Below are 17,884 nucleotides of genomic sequence, written 5' to 3'. Positions count from 1 at the left end.
GTGGCCTGCCTCTATCTTTGGTCTCTCCCTGACCTCTGCGTGAAGTGGCCAGTTTCAGATTATACCAGGGATGCTCCAGGGAGAGTTGAGAACCTACACCTCCCCCAGAATGTTCTTCTCAGTTATGAAAGGAATAGCATCCCCTCTGTTGTCTACCCCCAAGTTGAGGGACACACAGAGGGTAATGGACAAATGGACAATCTCAGGCAGAGGAATGGAGCAATGGAGGAACTACCTGGATATTACTCGGCATTACATTCAATAGGAAATAAAGAAATAATGAAACTCTTTCAGAGCCTTCTAATTCCCATCTCATTGTTATCAGAATAACCTAAGACCAGAGAAGTTGTTTCCTCACATTTTGGCTGCCCTAGATTAGTTCCCTACAGTGCTTTATTTTCAAACATAAACATACTTAAAGGAGTACAGGGAGCGTCATTGTAACATGTGACCAGGTTTAGCCATCAGGTCTCCATTACACAAAAACTGTGGTGTACTGGAGAGACTACTGAACACTGAATGCTTTGCAAGAAACTTAGAGATCATAGTCCCTTACGCTTCAGTTTACAGATGAGGAAACTGCTACTCGGAGAGGCCATAACACTTGTCAACACTACTCGGCCAATGTGTGACAGACCAGTAATGTCTTTATTTCCAGACTCTTGGATGTACTTCCATCTGTAAGGTTTCTCCCACTGGTAAAAGTCTGTGTTTGGGGCTATGGGAGAGAATAATAAAGATAATAGCAGCTAACACTTAGTGATCAAAATAAAAAGTATAGGGGAGCCTGGGTGGCTTAGTCGGTTAAGTCTGACTCTTGACTTTGGCTCAGGTCACGATCTCATGGTTTGTGAGTCCAAGCCCCACATTGGGCTCTGCACTGACAGCACGAAGCCTGCTTGGGATTCTCTCTCTCCCTCTCTCTCTGCTTCTCCCTTGCTCATCCTCTTTCTCAAAAATAAATAATAAACGTTAAAAAAATAAAAAGTATATGTAACCTGTGTCATTTGGGTTCACTGGGAAGCAGGCACTGAGATAGAATCAGATGTGCAAGAAGTTTATTGGAGTTAACCCTTCAAAAATAAAATAGGAAGGGAGCAGAATTGGGCAGAGACTGCCTCAGACTGTGATACAGACTGTGATACAGATTGATAAAGTCTTAGTCAATCCAGTGGGGAGCTCCCAATTAAAGACTGTCCATAAGGCGAGTCCTGCACTTGGCAGACATGACCAGGTCCTAGTATTCTTTGGGAGCTGCCCAGTAAGACCATGGCCTGAAACCTGAGGGGAGCTAAGCTGAGCCAGCTAGAGGCGGTGGCCAACTGCCCTCTTTGTGGCTGACCAGCAAGATCTTTGTTGCAGGGTGATTCGAGCAGCACACCTCCATGGCTGCTACATAACCCAAGTGGCCCCAAAGTTCTCTAGCCGTCTGGAGTTACCTTCAATATCCAAGTAGAGTGACTTAAGCCCCTATTCCATCAATGAGAAATCCAAAACCTTTCCCAATATTTCCAGAGTCTCAAGAAGGCTCACAATTAAAACCAAATGTTACACAGCAATGTTTTAAAGCTGGTATCCCCACCGGAAATTTCCCACTGGCCTTCTTTATCATTTTACTTTGGCATGCTGTCCCCCTTCCCATCTCCCTCTCCTGCCTCTCTTTTTGCTGTTCCAGGATCCCCAACTCTCTCCCTAGCTGCCAGAAATAATTCCTGTCTTCTCATTATTCAGAGAAATTTAGCTCCCTTTTGCCTTTTTCTTTTAAAAAAAAAATATTTATTTGAGAGAGAGAGAGCACAAGCCTAGAAGGGGCAGAGAGAGAGAGGGAGACACAGAATCCAAAGCAGGGTCCAGGCTCCAATTTGTCAGCACAGAGCTGGACATGGGGCTTGAACCTATGAATTGTAAGATCATGACCAAGCTAAAGTGGGACGCTTAACCCACTGAGCCACTCAGGCACCCCTCACTTTTGCTTCAATTTCGATTCCATAAAAACTCCTATGTTAGTCTGGCCCTAATCAAAGGCTCCAAACAAGAGACATCTATCTTCCTTGATAGATGTTTATTTTATCAGATAGATGTAAATTCTGCTGTTTATAACATAAATAAAAATTTGTTTAAATTAATATAAAAATTGATGACACACACGTAACAATACGTTTTTCCTATTCTATAGTTTATTTTGACATTTCTCATCTCATACTTACAGGTTTTGATTTTCAGTTCCTCCTTGTGGAGGAAATGCAGGCTGTCTACTCTGATGCTTAAGAAAGGCTGATGATAGGTGGCTGGGCCCAACGGGTCCTATGCTCTACACAAAACGCAGAGGCCAAGGCCCTGTTCCCTGGAAATGGAGGTACCAGCAACTCTTTCCTTTTTCTTTTTTTTTTTTTTTTAAGTAAGACAAATTCTTTATGAAAACAGTCAACTTGAAACAGTATAATAAAATACTGTATTTAAAAGATGAAATTTCTTTATTCGTATAGCAAGCTTTTAAAGAAAGCAAATAGTTATGGATACTTTGCTACCTTTCCCTCTAATCTTTTATCAGTTTGGTCCAGTCCATAATGTTATTAACACACTTAGATTTGACAGCTCCTTTGTGATTTACTAACGTCCTTAAAATGTAGGGTCAAACACCCCCATCCCCTCGGAATTTTAAAATACTGTAATTTGGTATCAAAATGCCTCAAGGGATGTCTCGGCCAGGTGACTACCTAGGAGCTAGCTAACTCCTTATCAGCAAGGAAGGTTGCTTTTTTCTCCTATCACTTAATTTCATCTTCTCTCTACACAGGCCAAAAAAGAAAGTGATAGTATCCTAAAGCTTCTGTAATTGCAATCTCTCCCTGTATCTTCCTTTCTGTTAAGAAAGCAACTTTCTTTTTTCCCTGAAGGGATGAAGAACCCTCAAATAGTTTTCCCCATTAACTCACCTAGAAATCACTGGCATTTAAATTCAAAAGTACAGCTTACAGACTAAATATTTTACTGATCTCCTTAACAGTTGCTCTAATATAAAAAGCTTGTTCAGCTACAGACTGCTTTCTGGTATAGCAAAATAATTTAAATTTTAAATTAGAGAACAATTCTTATGGTTAAAGTTTCTGACAGAGTACTCACAGTGGGAGGATTTCAGTGTGCCCAGGAGCATTCTGGGATGGAGTACTGGGTGGGATGGAAAAGCAAGATTTGAATCATGAATAGGTGTGATTCAGACGGGATTGAAGGGGTGGGTGAAGGGAGCAGATGAACAAAAGACCATCAGTGAAATTGAAGGCAGAAATGAGCATGGTAAGTTTAAATGATTGTGGTAAGAGTGGTTGAGATTGATTTGGGAAAGGCCTGGAAGAAGATTTAGGGTGAAGCATATGTCATTTAACTAAAAAAAAATACGTATTAAGTGCTTCCAAAGTGACAGGCACTGCTCTAAGCACTATGGATGCCAAGGTGAAGAGTACTTTCTGCAGTCAAGAAACTTAATGTTTGTGGTGGAGTGGGGGATAGGAAATAACTACATAAATATTTTCAAAAGACAATTTCAGACTGTGATGAAGTTTGATTGATTTATCAGATTGTGATAAAAGAGAAACAGACTACAGATTTTGTAAATTGTGGGCCTTTCTAGATAAAATTATAACGGGCATCCTCTGTATGTGTGTTTTATTTTGTTAGTTTATGTTTGCATTATTATTATCTTCCATATGAATTTTATTTAATGTTTATTTATTTTTGAGAGAGAGAGCGAGCAGGGGAGGGGCAGAGAGAGGGAGACAGAGGGTCTGAAGCAGGCTCTGCAGAGCCCAATGTGGGGCTCAAACTTAAAACTGTGAGATCATGATGCAAGCTGAAGTTGGACGCTTAACCAAGTCACCCAGGTGCCCCCCCCCATATGAATTTCTTAATAGGAATCTTTTAAAGTCACTTGCCCATTTTGTGAAGGCTGGCTTGCTTAGCACTCTATCTTACAATCTTCATAATTCTGGTTGTAGTTTAGAGTTAGCCAGAGAAGACTGTGCCCATATAAGGGGCAACCCATTGTTGCAATGCACTGAAAGCCACTGACTGACTGAGGACACGTGTCAATGCCTCCCAGTTGTGTATGTCTCACTTTTTCTGCAGGAAATCTCCATGTGACCCATGACCACTTGACAAATGCATTAAGTGAAGCTGTAAGTATCAACTACTAGGTTCAGATTTATAGCAAATCTTCAGCTCTTTCTTATTTTTTAGACAAAAATATTCATGAATATTCTCATTTCACCCACTCCAGAGGGTGTACACAACTCGACTTTGGAAAGCACTATACTAGAGAGGGTCTGGGGACAAGATGACAATTTCATTACAGAGTCTCTGTGAAGTGACATTTAAGCTGAAACTCAAATAATGAGGTAGGAACAGCTATGCGAAGAAGGTGGCACAGGTGTATCAGTTAGGAAAACAGAGGGTCTCTGAGTATTGTGGGAATAAAGAATTTACTATAGGAATAACATCTTATACAGATGAGGAAGGATCTTTGGAAGCAAAAGTCTGGCAGAATATTTAAGGGGTTGGAGAAATATTCACCAATCAATCCTTCAGAAGTACTTCCAAGTATCTGGTGGAGGGTTTGGGACCATTGTTAGTCACAAGGCCAGCAGTCATGAAGATGAGGTAAACATGGAGGACTGCAAGGGCAAGCTGGAATCCCCTGGATACCACTGTGTCTGTCATTATACCTATTCAAGAGTAATGGTCATTCCCTCACTTCTGCCTTCCAAATCTCACGCCTCTTTGGTTAACTCTAACCTAGAACTACACAGGGAAGAGAATTCTGGAAAACAGAGTTCCCAGATTAACCGAGTTGATATAGCACAGCCCAGCACAACAGAGAATAGCATACACAAAGACCCTGAGAAGGAAATGAACTCAGTGTGCTTGAGAGACAAAAAGGTGAGGCTGAAGCTAGTATTTGAACGGGAAGGATGGAGGGAGCATGGTCAGAAAGGCACACAAAGCCTAAACTCATATGGGGCTTTGTAGACCCTGGTATGTTTGACTTAATTCTAAATTACAGGATTTTGAGCAAAGTGGTGGTATTCTATGAATTATGCTTTGCAAGGATCATTCTAGCTGTCAGAACAGTAAGGAAGCAAGAGAAAAGTTGACTAAGAGAGACAGGAGGTAAAATAGGGAGGCTATTGTCATCTAGGAAATGGACAATGATGGTCTGGAAAATGAGTATAAAAAATGTAGATACACAAAACTTGTCAAATGAGCTTTTGGTCTCATTTTTCCAATACATTTTTTTAGTCCTGGGAACATCTTTCCATGTATGAGATGTGGAACCCTCTGTTGCAAGGAAAGTGCAGCAGAGCTAAGTGGTCAGGGAAGGTTGGGACTAACATTGAGTACTTTCTATGCATCAGGTATATGCTGGGCCAGTTCCTCACAACAATCCTGAATAAGGGAACTGGTGTATAGGGAGATTAAACAGTATATTTGAACTGAGGTCACTAGCTAATTAGTGGTAGGCTTCTGATCTTAACTAAGATATCTCAGAATCCAGAATCTTAGCTCTTTTCACAGCATCCTGTAGTTTCTTAGGTTAAGGCCCTTGTGAGTAGTCATGTCCACCATCAGCAGCTGCTACCTGCCCAAACATCATACCTTTCTGGCCTCTCAAGTGTACTTCAAATGTACAAGGCTGATATTCGTTGTTCATTCTCAACCTTCTTAGTCCACACTGCATAATACCTCCAGCCTAAGTTTCCTGGACCCTTAAAGAAGTTTAGAGCTCCATCATAACTACTTGAGGCTTTATAATATTTCAATATATATACTTTCAGGATATGGAAAAGGGTTAGGACAGTTTTGGTTTCCTGGTTTATATCTCATTGGAATAGCATTAACTTTCAGGACTAGGAAATAAATTGCATTCTACATAACTCTTCAAAATCAATGTTGTTATAAGGCATTGTTGTCATATTTTCCATAGAAGTTTTTCTTCTGTCTCCAAAGAGCTCTATAAAGGGCTTCCATGTCTTTATCTCAACTATAGCCTATCTGACATGGAAACAAATGAAAAAGGACATCTAATAATTACTGTTAAACATGTAATGATTGAGGTGCATGTCCAAGATATTAAAAAAATCAGTATTTTTTTAAAATGCAGGTCTTATTTTGAGAGAGAGAGAGCGAGCACGCGCAAAAGCAGGGGAGGGGCAGAGAGAGAGGAAGAGAGAGAATCTGAACCAGGTTCTGTGCTGTCATGCTGTCCTATGAACTGTGAGATCATAACCTGAGCCGAAACCAAGAGTCAAACGCTTAACTGAGCCACCCAGGTGCCCCAATCAGTATTTGTTTTCTGATCAACGGTCTATTTATTGATGCCCTTGCCTTTAAAGAAAGAAAATATTTCAAAGTACAAGGTATATATGCCAGAACTGCTTTGAACTTAATAATTATTTGCTTAGAGAGTATACATATATATATAAATGATGAATGCTTATCACGTATATATATGTCATAGGTACTTAGTCAAAACATGTTGTCTCTGGTTGTTACACACTGTCCACTTTACCTGTGGGAACTGGGTCACACTCTCAAATTATGAAATGTTCAGAGTTTTCAGGGGTTTCATGGAAGGAGCTAAAGAGTTTCACAATTAGATATGATGATGTTTGGGTGCGATCATCGCTGGGCAACACTAAAAATCACCTGCAGTGTAAGAAGTGACAGAATCTGGCAAAGTAGGTGTAAGTTTAAATTCTGGCCAAAGATGTCCTTTCCTACATAATTCACTGAACCTCTTCTTCAAGAGGGTTTCCAAGCCCTTTTGAGGCTAACTGGGCACCAGCCATGTCACCACTAACAGGATTTGCTACTCTCTCCAGCTCTTGGTTTCTTCATATCCTTCCCCCTTTCTCATGAGACCTGGGATGGCAATTGATAATCACAATACTTTACAAACTCTGAAATAGGTTAAACTGAGAATGAAATTTATATTTATCTAAAATGAGTTTTCAAAAGGAACTTGGTGGTTTTCTTGTCAGACACAGACAACTGAGGCTTGTCCCAGGAATAGTATTAAAGGAATTTTTGTACGAGGTGGGTAAAAGTTGGACAGGAAAGCTCCTTCCTATTGTAAGATTCTGTGATACTCAGTATCCTGTATTATTTTATGAAAATAGTTCAGAATATCCGGTGTTCTAAGCATTTTTGTTTGTTCAAAAGGTGAAGTTAACATCCTGTCATGAAACAAGAATGTTGCATCAGCTCCTATTCCTGCAGTGACAATGGCGTAAAGATAATGAGTAGAAGAGGTTACCAGGGGTTAAACATTATGGAGCAGCCAATATAGCCAGATCCTGCCCTGAGGAGGCAGTCTGGCTGCCCTCCTACTTGTAAAATTTGTAATTAAAAAATTATTCAAAACCTAGTTCATAGTATACTAGGCATGGTGACAGAATCAAGGAAATGAACTGTGGTCCCTGCCCTCAAGGGGCTGACAATCTGGTTTGAGAAATAAACATGCAAAAAATAATCAGAAAACAATTGATTGTTCACCTGTATTGCATTGAACACAAGTGAACTTGGAGTTTTAAAATAATCCAAGTGTCCAGAAGATTTTAGTTAAGAGGCAGGATTAAACTGAACCAAAGACTGGGTCAAATGAGGATGAGTGGGGAGAAGAAGGCATTCCTATGGAGTGCTAGCATAAGAGTGAAAAGGAGTAGACCCAGGTAAATGAGGGCATGACGTTATAGCAGAGATAGGCACTAAATTGTGGTAGAATGGTGAGGAACAGGCTTGACTGAAGCAAAGGTGAACAATAAGATCAGCGTGGGCAGGCATGATGGAGTCTAATGTCCTCAAAAGCTGGACAGAAGGTTCTGAAAGCCAAGTGCTAGTGTTCTTCAGCTGTGGCCCCCAGAAACAACCAGCATGGGTCTGTCAGATACACTGTGAGGCCTGTGGGCAGATTCAAATACAGATGCAGATGGCCATGGCAGCTTGGTGAGGTCCGGCTCGATTCCAAACTGCTAGGCTTATTAGCATGCTGACAGGCTGGGGCTTGCTGACATGTGCCTCAGAATATTCTCTAGAGGCTGGAATTTGTGGCCTGGGAAGTGCAGGGCTGATCTTCTAAGCAGCTGTTGTGTGTGGGATGTGACTGTGTACAGGATATGATTCTGTGCACATTTGTCCAGATGTGGGTGTTAAGACCGTGGTCTTAACATGACGAAATTCAGTTGGCTGGAGGTGGAAGAACAAAGTCAAACTATAGCCTGTAACAATTCTTAATGTTTAGATTTCAAAAGCAACTTTCTAGCTTTAATTACAATTTCATAATAATGCTTGAAAATTTCCAGTCAAATAAAAAGCTTATGGATTAAGATGCCATCTCCTTTTGGAATTATTTCATCATAATTAAGAAAACCTTTTGGGCATAAGGTTGGTAAAGTGGTTGCTCATGTGGTCTTCTTTTGATGAGGATGTTGAGATTTTTTAACTTTAAAAATTTTCCTGCTTTTTTGAGTTTTTTTCCCTTTCTTTTGCTTTTTCTTTTGGCTCACCTGTAAGGAGAAGGAAAACAAGGGTAATGTTTCTTTATCTTACCATTTTTCCTTCTTTACATTATATTTGGACTTTCCAGACTGTGGTTTTGTTTTGCTTTTAAGTCTTCAAACCTGGTTTAAAGTTGCTTCACTCTCAGAGGGGCTCCTTTTGCTTCTCTTTACATCACTGACTTTGAGCAGGAGGCCACAGCCTTGTAACTGATCTTCTTTTGTCTATTCTCTTGGCCTATTACTGCCTTTACTCTAATTCTGCTTACAACCCACCTGTCCAAACTACAACCTTCTGAGGCTGGTACTATTATCATCCACTTTTTACAGAGGAGGAGAGGGAGGCCTAGAGAGGGTGGCTTGCCCAAAGTTGCATAGCTAGTATGTGGCAGAACCACCAGACTGTCAGACTCCTGAAGCCAAGTTCCCAGCTACATATTCTGTGGCCCTCTTCAAATTTAACTCCTGAGCACATTACACAGGATTCTTCCCACTTTGTCCTGGTCTACTTTTCTACTTTTCACTCCCTCCATACAACTCCAGCCACATTACTTGAGGCTCCCCGAATACAGCAAGCTCTCTCATGGTCTATGCTTCTTTTTCATGCTGTCCTTACTCTCTTGGTGAACTACTTATTCTTCAAGACCCCAGTCATATGAAAAGTCTTCCTTAACACTTTCTCCCTGCCCCTCCTTCTGGCAAAATTAATTACCCCTTCTATAATCTTCAAGACTCTTGTACATATCTTTATTTTATATTTCTCACATTGTGCTATAACTGTTAGTGCATTTGCTACATCAGGGAGGGCTTATACTTTATTACCTTTCCATCCTCAGTGTCTACCTTTCAATTCAATACACATGTACTTCTAGTGGGGGAGACAGACAAGTGATACTACATGCAAAAATACAATTATACCTTACAGTGATGACATTATTCTAGGAACAAGATAGAAGCGCAATAACATAAATGAAAAACATATCCTTAAAGGAACCACATAAATTCTTTGTCTTTAAAAGTTAATTTCTGAAAGAAAGAAAACTTTGTTCCTCCTAGTCACTAACCTGTTTCTCCCACTCTTTAATCAATTCTTTCACATCTGCTGAATCTGGGTTTAGACACGTTTGATCCCCATTCTTCATTGTCACACTGCCAAGGAAATAGCAACAAGATTTATTTTACTTCCAATAATTTAAATTCCTCATCTTACTCTCAGAATGAAGTCCCCCAATTAAAATGTATTTGTGTTATCACAATAAGCATCTGAGACTTCCAGTCTTCCTTCCTGCCTATTCGTTTTCTTAGTGAGTGAGGGGACTTAGGCAAATTTCTAGGATAGCACACAGCCCTAAATTAAAAAAATCCAACTGAAATATGCAATAAGAGAAACTTAAACTTATATGTAACGACAATATTAGTGCTGCTCTGTTGGAAATAGTTATTTATGTTTAAGTGAAGAAGCAAAATAGAAAAGCTGTCAATATAGCTACTTTTTTTTTTTTTGTAGAAACTGTGAAAATCAACATGCGTTATGCTAAATTTTCTAATGAAACTCCCTAAAACATAAAATATTTTTCTGAAACACAATTAACGGACTGGTTGAATTTTTTAAATTACTCACAGCAGACTCTCCAGGAACAATTAAAAATTTTTTTCTTTAATTTCTCTGTATAATCTGAGGATACGAATACCTGTTCTATAGATCAGCCTTGATTTAGGTTTCCAAAGACTGAAACTAGCGATTCTAATCTTTAGAAATGTTATTATTGAGTTTTTATTTAAATTCCAATTAACAGTGTACTATTAGTTTCAGGTGTGCAATATCGTGATTCAACACTTCCATATAACACCCCATGAAAAGTTATTATTAATAGGAAAGAACTAAAGACACAATACTGCCACAGTAACAGTTTGATTTCAATAGCAAAATATTGGAAATAATCTACATTTAAGCATTGCTCATATAAATTATGGTACATCCATAGGATGGAATATAATTTGGCCATTAACAATGACATCAGAAAAAATGGTATTATAGAAGATTTACCGACATGAGGAAATGTTCATGATATGGTGTTAATAAAAAGGCAGTCTATAAGAGTATGTACTGTATGATTTTATTTTTGTGTATGTATATGTATATATATGTGGCAACTATATATGCACACAAACACAAATAAGGGAAATTTGGAAGACAAGGGCAAGGAGTGACTAGCATTTATCACTGGTGGTAGAATTATAAATGATTTTTATTTTCTTCTTTTGGGTTATCTGCATTAAATATTTTCTACATGCTTGATTATATATTATCCTTGGTTCTAATCTCTACCAGAAGTTCCTTATTATTTAGAACTAAAAAAAGAAGTAGCTCAGATTTATGGAGGGGAAATCATCTGAATTTGAACAAGTGTTCTGAGGCTAATAGTCACACTAAATTTAATGTTCCTGCCAATATGGTACATGTGTTTTGGATGAGTTGTTACTTACATGATTTCAGTTTTCTCACAAGAAGGGCTTGGGGCAAATTGTTTAAGGTCCTTTAAGGATTTTAGGTGGATTGTCCCTTGGCTGGTGTTGATGCAGAAACAGCGTCTATTCCTCATTATTAGGGTTCCTAAGGGAAAGAAGGTAGAGCACATTGATTTAAGGCAATGTCTCTATTTATTTATTTGTTTATTTAGAGCATGTGCTAGAGTGAGGGACAGAGGGAGAGAATCTTAAGCAGGCTGTACGCTCAAGTGGAGCCTGATGCAGGGCTCCATCCCATGACCCTAGGATCATGACCTGAGCTGAAACCAGGAGTCAGATGCTCAACAGACTGAGATACCCAGGCACCCCAAGGCAAAGTTTCAATTTAGGTGATCCATCAAAATGATACATTTGACTGAGTCATGATTATTACTGTCACATTAGTGTCTGTCTGTTGGGGAAAGAAAAAAGGTTACTGCTAATTGACCTATGAGCTGGACCTGGGCCCCAGGAGACTCCTCTTCCCCTCCCCTGTCCTTGGAATAAGGGTTCCTCTTGCTTTTCTGGCTCCCAGAGGCTTCTCCAAGCCAAGGACACAGCCTTGAGATGGTGATGTGATGTTGAAAATACCTGCATTGCATACATGACTAAGCCAAGTTAGGGCCTCTTTATAAGTTTTTAGGGGTTGGTGGGCACTCAAGACAAGCCTCCTATGTAAGTTCCCTTTGATATTATTACAACTGCAACCTACCAACTTGGAGTGGCCTGCCTCTTTTTTGATCTCTCCCTGCCCTCTGATTAAGGGGGCCCGTTTTAGATCACACCAGAAAGGCTCCCAAGCTGTGAACCCACACTGTTAATCATTTCCACAAACTCTGAAGGAGGTATTATCCTCATTTTATAGCTAAAGAAGCTAAGGTTCAAAGAAGTTATGTAAAGAACACAGTAATTTAGCTTTTGGGGGCAGGAGCAGTATTTCAGTTTAGGTTTTTTTGAGTCCAAATGCATTGCTTTTAACTACCATATCTTACAACCTTAGGAAAGGAAATTAAAAAAAAAAATTTTTTTAACGTTTATTTTTGAGAGAGACAGAGAGACAGAACGTAAGCGGGGCATGGGCAGAGAGAGAAAGGGAGACACAGAATCTGAAGCAGGCTCCAGGCTTTGAGCTGTCAGCCCAGAGCCTGATGTGGGGCTTGGACTCATGAACTGTGAGATCATGACCTGAAGTTGGACACTTAACCAACTGAGCCACCCAGGCGCCCCTGGAGATTTTTGCAATATTTAACAAATGCCTATCACAGGTCAGACACACACCTGATTCATGTGTGCTATTTGGACCACAATTTCTTAAGCAACTCCTAAAGCCATTTATTACTGACATTAGGGGAATGGAGCTGGTTTTAGAAAGCTATACTTATAATAACCAATTGCAACCATCATCCTCATCCTCCCCACTGCCTTGCTTTTTGATAGTGCTTTAAACCTTTAAAAACCCTTTGAAATACACTATCTTCATTCCTTAATTCTTTCATTCATTCAACATATATTTACTCAGTGCTTACTATATGCCACACATCGAGTGGTAGGTAGTAAAAGCATGACTATAAATCTCCATTTTACAACTGAGGAAACTCAAGTCTAGAAAAGTTCATTAATTTGCCCAATGGTAGTTAGTAAACAGATTAGAGACCTGATTATTGGACACTTAATTGGTTAACCACAGACATATTATCAAGAAACAGTATTAAGGGCTATAAAAATGATTTAGGGGACAAACCTTGTGATCTCATTATCACCCCATTCAACACGCATTTACTCAACAGTTACTGCATGTCAGGAATTCAGACATCCAGACCGAGAAGATCAATGTTTGACTTAGCAGGTCTTAGAAATCAACTTTGTAGGGATGCCTGGGTAGCTCAGTAGGTTAAGCATCTGTCTCTGACTCAGGTCATGATCTCATGGTTCGTGAGTTCGAGCCCCGCTCTGGGTGAGCCCCACTTTGTGTGAGCCCCACTTTGTGTGAGCCCTGCTTCTCTCTTTCTCCCTCTCTCTGCCCTTCACGGGATTCTTGTGCTCTCTCTCTGCCTCTTGCTCACCTGCACCCCCTCCTCTCTCTCTCAGGAAAAAAAAATCAACTTTGGGCAACCAACTACATCACTTAGAACCTTTCATGAATGACTTATATCACTATCTGATGCATGTAATCAACTCTATTGGGAAAATCAAGAGACTTCAATAGCAATTTATATCTCTAACTTTACTAACCTAATATAACTCAGAACCCCTTACCTTGACCGCCAAGCAGAGTCAGGAAGATGATACTCAACAAGAGAGGAATACCACTTTTCTTCATAGTGATAGAATGGAGTTCTATTGAATCACTTCTGTATTGGATTTCAAGCCTGAGAATTTCTATAGAGAACACGCTCCTGGGAATCATATTTATTTGGAAAATCCAATTCTCTCCTAAACTCTGATTGGCTGGTATTTTTAGCTGATGTAGCTAAACTGACCACAAACTTAATTGTGCTGGGGGAAACCCTACTCTCATATCCAAGGGAATTTCTGCATGTTTTACTTCCATTTCACATAAATGGGTAGCTTATTATAAGGATATGAAACCAGAATCACCAGCAGCCTTTAGCAAAATCACAGCTACTCACCTGGGTGAAGAATAGGTTACATAATGAATATTACACAACAAAGGTTGCAGATGTGCTTCCAGACAGAAAATACTAAAGTCCAGATAAATAATACACTTTCCAAATTTTCTTACTATTTATAAAATATCCTTCTGTATGGCTACATTTATTTTTTCTGTATTTTCTACCCAAAAATCTTAAACAGTCAGCATCTTAATATCCTTAGGGACCAGGTCATTTTCTACTGTGGCAAGCTCATTTTTTTTTTTTTTTTGTATCACTCCTGCTACAGTTTATTATTTTCTAAAATGGTTAGACTAGTTAGTATAGGGACCAGTTGAAAAAAGATAAATGGGACTACATCAAACTTAGAAATTTTTACAATCAAAGGAAACAATAGAGTAAAAAAGGAACCAATGGAATGAATTCAAATGACATATCTGATAAGGAGTTAAGATCCAAATATATAAGGAACTTCTATAACACAACAACAAAACTCCAATAACTGGTTTAAAAAGCAGGCAAAGACTTGAATAGACATTTCTGTAAAGAAAATATACAAAAGGCCCAAGCACATAAAAAGATGCTCAACATCACTAATTGTTAGGGAAATGCAAATCAAAACCACAGTGAAATATCACCTCAAACTCATCAGGATGCCACTATCAAAAACCAGAAAATAACAAGTGCTGGAAAGGATGTAGAGAAGTTGGAACTCCTGTACACAGTTGGTAGGAATATAAAATGGTGTAGCCATTACAGAAAAAAATATGGAGGTTTCTTAAAAAATGGAAAATGGAATTACCATTTGATCCAGCAATCCCACTTCTGGGAATATGTCCAAAAGAATCCATAGCAGGCTCTCAAAGAGATATTTGCACACCCATGTTCATCTTAGCATTATTTACAATACCCAAGAGGCACAGCAACCCAAATGTCTGTTTACAGTTGAATGGATAAAGAAAATGTAGTATATATACATAATTATGTTGTCTTAAAAAAGGAAATCTTGTCACATGCTACAACATGGATGATCCTTGGTATTATGCTAAGTGAAATAAGCCAGTCACAAAAGGACAATATTCATATGAAATATCTAAAGTCAAATCTTAGAAACAGAGAGTGGGAAGGTGGCTGCAAAGGGCTGGGGGAAAGGGTGAGGTGAAATTAGTCTTTAGTGGGGAAAGAGTTTCGGGGTTATAAGATTAAAAACTTCTAGAGATCAGTTGTACAACAATGTGAATATAACTAAAGACTACTGAACTGTACACTTAGTAATGATTAAAATGGTAGATTTGATGTTATGCTTTTTTTAACCATAATAATAAATTTAAAAAGGAACAAGGGATTAGTTGCATATAATGGAGACCCAAATTGATAGTGACTAATACAGAAGTGTATTTCTCCCTGACAGAGGCAGGTGGACTAGGGCTTGTATGGTGGTTCTGCTGCATTAAGTCTCTCAGGCTCCTTTTTTTTTTCTTTTTTTAATTTTTTTAATGTTTCTTTATTTCTGAGAGAGAGAGAGAGAGAGAGAGAGTAAGCATGAGCAGGGGAGGAGCAGAGAGAGGGAGACACAGAATCCAAAGCAGGCTTCAGCTTCTGAGCTGTCAGCACAGAGCCCCATGTGGGGCTTGAACTCACGAACTGCGAGATCATGACCTGAGCCAAAGTTGGACGCTTAACTGACTGAGCCACCCAGGTGCCCCAACTTAGGCTCCTTCTATCATTTGCTTTATTATCATCTCTAGGTTCATGTCCCCAGTATATGTCTAGGTATATGTTCACGTCTAGGTATATGGCTCAAAGGGGCTTGCCATCATGTCTACTTTCCAGGGACAGGATGGTGGTATGGCAGAAAAAGGGCATGTTTCTCATTTTCAGACCTATCTGGAAGTTTTACTCATCACTTTCCATGGGTCAGAGCTTATTCATGTGGTCACACCTAGCTGCACAGGAAGTTAGGAAATGTGATCTTTATTTTGGTTGATCCACTAAAATTTGGAGGTTCCATTACTGCAAAAAAACAGTTCTTTTTTTTTAAAGTTTTATTTTTTTAATGTTTATTTATTTTTGAGAGAGAACACAAGCAGGAGAGGGGCAGAGAGAGAGCTAGACAGAGAAACAGAAGCAAGCTCCAGGCTCTGAGCTGTTAGCATAGAGCCCGATGTGGGGCTTGAACTCACCAACTGTGAAATAATGACCTGAGCTGAAGTCGGACACTTAACCGACTGAGCCAACCAGGTGCCCCTAAAGTTTTATTTTAAGGCCCAGTAACATATAGTGTAATATTAGTTTCAGGTGTACAACATAGTGTCAACAATTCCATACACCTGGTGCTCATCACAAGTGCACTCCTTAATCCCCAGCACCTATTCAACCCATCCCTCACTCACCTTCCTTCTGGTAACCATCAGTTTGGTCTCCATAGTTAAGAGTCTATTTCTTGATTTGCCTCTCTGTTTTTTTTCCCCGTTGCTCATTTGTTTTGTTGTTTAAATTCCACATATGAGTGAAATCATATGGTATTTTCTCTGACTTATTTCACTTAGCATAATACTCTCTGGCTCCATCTGTGTTATTGCAAATGGCAAGATTTCATTTTTTTATGGCCAAATAATATTTCGTTGTCTATACCTGTCTTCATCCATTCATCAATTGATGGATATTTGGGCTCACAACATCTAACTTTTTTTTTTTTTTTTTGTTATTGCCTCTCCTGAGATTAAATTAAAACGAACCCAAATCGTAATTAAATTTCTTCTTAAAGAGAAAAATTAGATATTAAAAAATAAGATTTTGTTGGGTAGGATTAAATTGGCTGGGCCACTAATATGTGTAACATCTAAAATTTTTTCAGTTCCCCAAGGACCAATTTTTGTTCCCTTGAGGGTAATCTCCTTCCCCATCCCATCCCCAATGCGAATGCATGCTGTAGAATAATGGGGAACATATATTAGGATTTTCTGTAACATGGTGTGCATTTTTTGACCGATTTTTTGATGACTTTTAATGCAGAACTCTTTTCAAAGAAAACTTGTGGTGACCTTTGATACAGCTTATTCACTCGGTAATGCTTAATTCTGGTAATGACTGACCGTGCATAGCGCAGAGCTGAGTTTAAGTCCCAGCTTTGCTACTTAATGACTGCAAAATACTTAACTTCTGCAAGCTTCTGCTCCCTGTGCTGATAAAACTATTACTGACCTCACAGGTCGTTAAAGTTAATGGCAACAATTCATTGTCAACCGCAAAGTACCACAAAGCTAGAGATCATTCTTTCTAGCAAAGAAAAAGGAGACAAAAATTTCTTAGGATAAACACTAAGGTCCAGCATGGTCGGCCCTTGCCCACCTTTCCAGACTCTGCCTGCAGGACTCTGCTCCCACACCCTTTCTTCCCTCCATTCTTCAAAGGGACCATGCCTCTTACCCATCGCGCTGTTTTTGCTCGTGGCCTCCCTGCCTGGAATGCTGCGCCTGCGCTGCCTTGCTAGCCTAGTAGTAGTAACCTTACCTTAGATATCCAGGATGGCATTAACTCTGGGAAGATTTCACTGACCCCCAGACTTGTTCAGGGTTCTTACAGATAATCTCACACCACCGAGTGCTGACATTGAAGGCAATGTCACCTTCACCAGAAATCCTATAGTCCAATCTCCTTCCGCCACAGGAACGAGGAAGGCTTTCGAACATCTACGTCCCACCACCGTACCTGGCGCGCAGGACAGAGGGAATACAAGAGTGAACGAAGGCTCCCGGCCTGTCTCGACACTGCGCGTGCGTGCGTGCGTGGCACTGTCTTGTTTCGCGGAAGTTGAGAGGGGGGAGGCGGGAGGGAGGCCAGACCAGGTGACCTCCCTAGAGGCTGTGGTGCGAGCACTGCGCATGCCCAGCCAGCCCGCTTCCAGAACTTTCAGTGGAGAGGCTACAGGCGCAGCTCGCTCCCGCCTGTGGTGCCCGTGCTGAGGTGGCTGGAGGAACGCATCGAGAGAAAGGTAGTGGCTGAGCTCCTTGGGAGTTCTCCTCTCTGCCCCGTATCTGGCCCACAGCCCCCCGACCCCGGAGGCCACGTTTCCTTGGGGGACGCCAGGAGCGGGGCCTGTTTTGCAGTTTCCACACGAGGCTTGGGTTGACGCTGGAGGGACCAATGGCCTCCAAAGGGCTTGGTTATCGGGGCTGAGGCGGCCAGGTGAGGCTTGGGAGGGTCCTCCGACCA

The 17,884-nt window shown here is 40.2% G+C and overlaps 2 protein-coding genes across 2 annotated transcripts in view; one reads left to right on the top strand and one right to left on the bottom strand.

The window, feature by feature from the left end:
• Positions 1–8,273: 8,273 nt before the first annotated feature.
• CXCL9 (C-X-C motif chemokine ligand 9) lies at positions 8,274–13,446 on the bottom strand. Its single transcript, XM_019467194.2, has 4 exons — positions 13,314–13,446; positions 11,037–11,163; positions 9,614–9,698; positions 8,274–8,558 (listed from the first exon to the last, which is right to left on the bottom strand). The coding sequence occupies exons 1-4, from the start codon at positions 13,375–13,377 to the stop codon at positions 8,454–8,456; spliced, it is 381 nt and encodes a 126-aa protein (XP_019322739.1). The 5' UTR covers positions 13,378–13,446; the 3' UTR covers positions 8,274–8,453.
• A 4,081-nt stretch (positions 13,447–17,527) lies between these two features.
• Positions 17,528–17,884, top strand: part of ART3 (ADP-ribosyltransferase 3 (inactive)) — a 141,365-nt gene continuing 141,008 nt past the window's right edge. Inside the window, exon 1 of the mRNA XM_019467129.2 lies at positions 17,528–17,663. The gene's annotated coding sequence lies outside the window, so the exon portion shown is untranslated. The remainder of the gene's footprint in view (positions 17,664–17,884) is intronic.

This window comes from Panthera pardus, unplaced genomic scaffold (assembly GCF_024362965.1).
Source record: "Panthera pardus isolate Hobbes unplaced genomic scaffold, ASM2436296v1 HiC_scaffold_13, whole genome shotgun sequence".
Classification (NCBI taxonomy): domain Eukaryota; kingdom Metazoa; phylum Chordata; class Mammalia; order Carnivora; family Felidae; genus Panthera; species Panthera pardus.
This window is presented reverse-complemented; position numbering and strand designations above follow the sequence as displayed.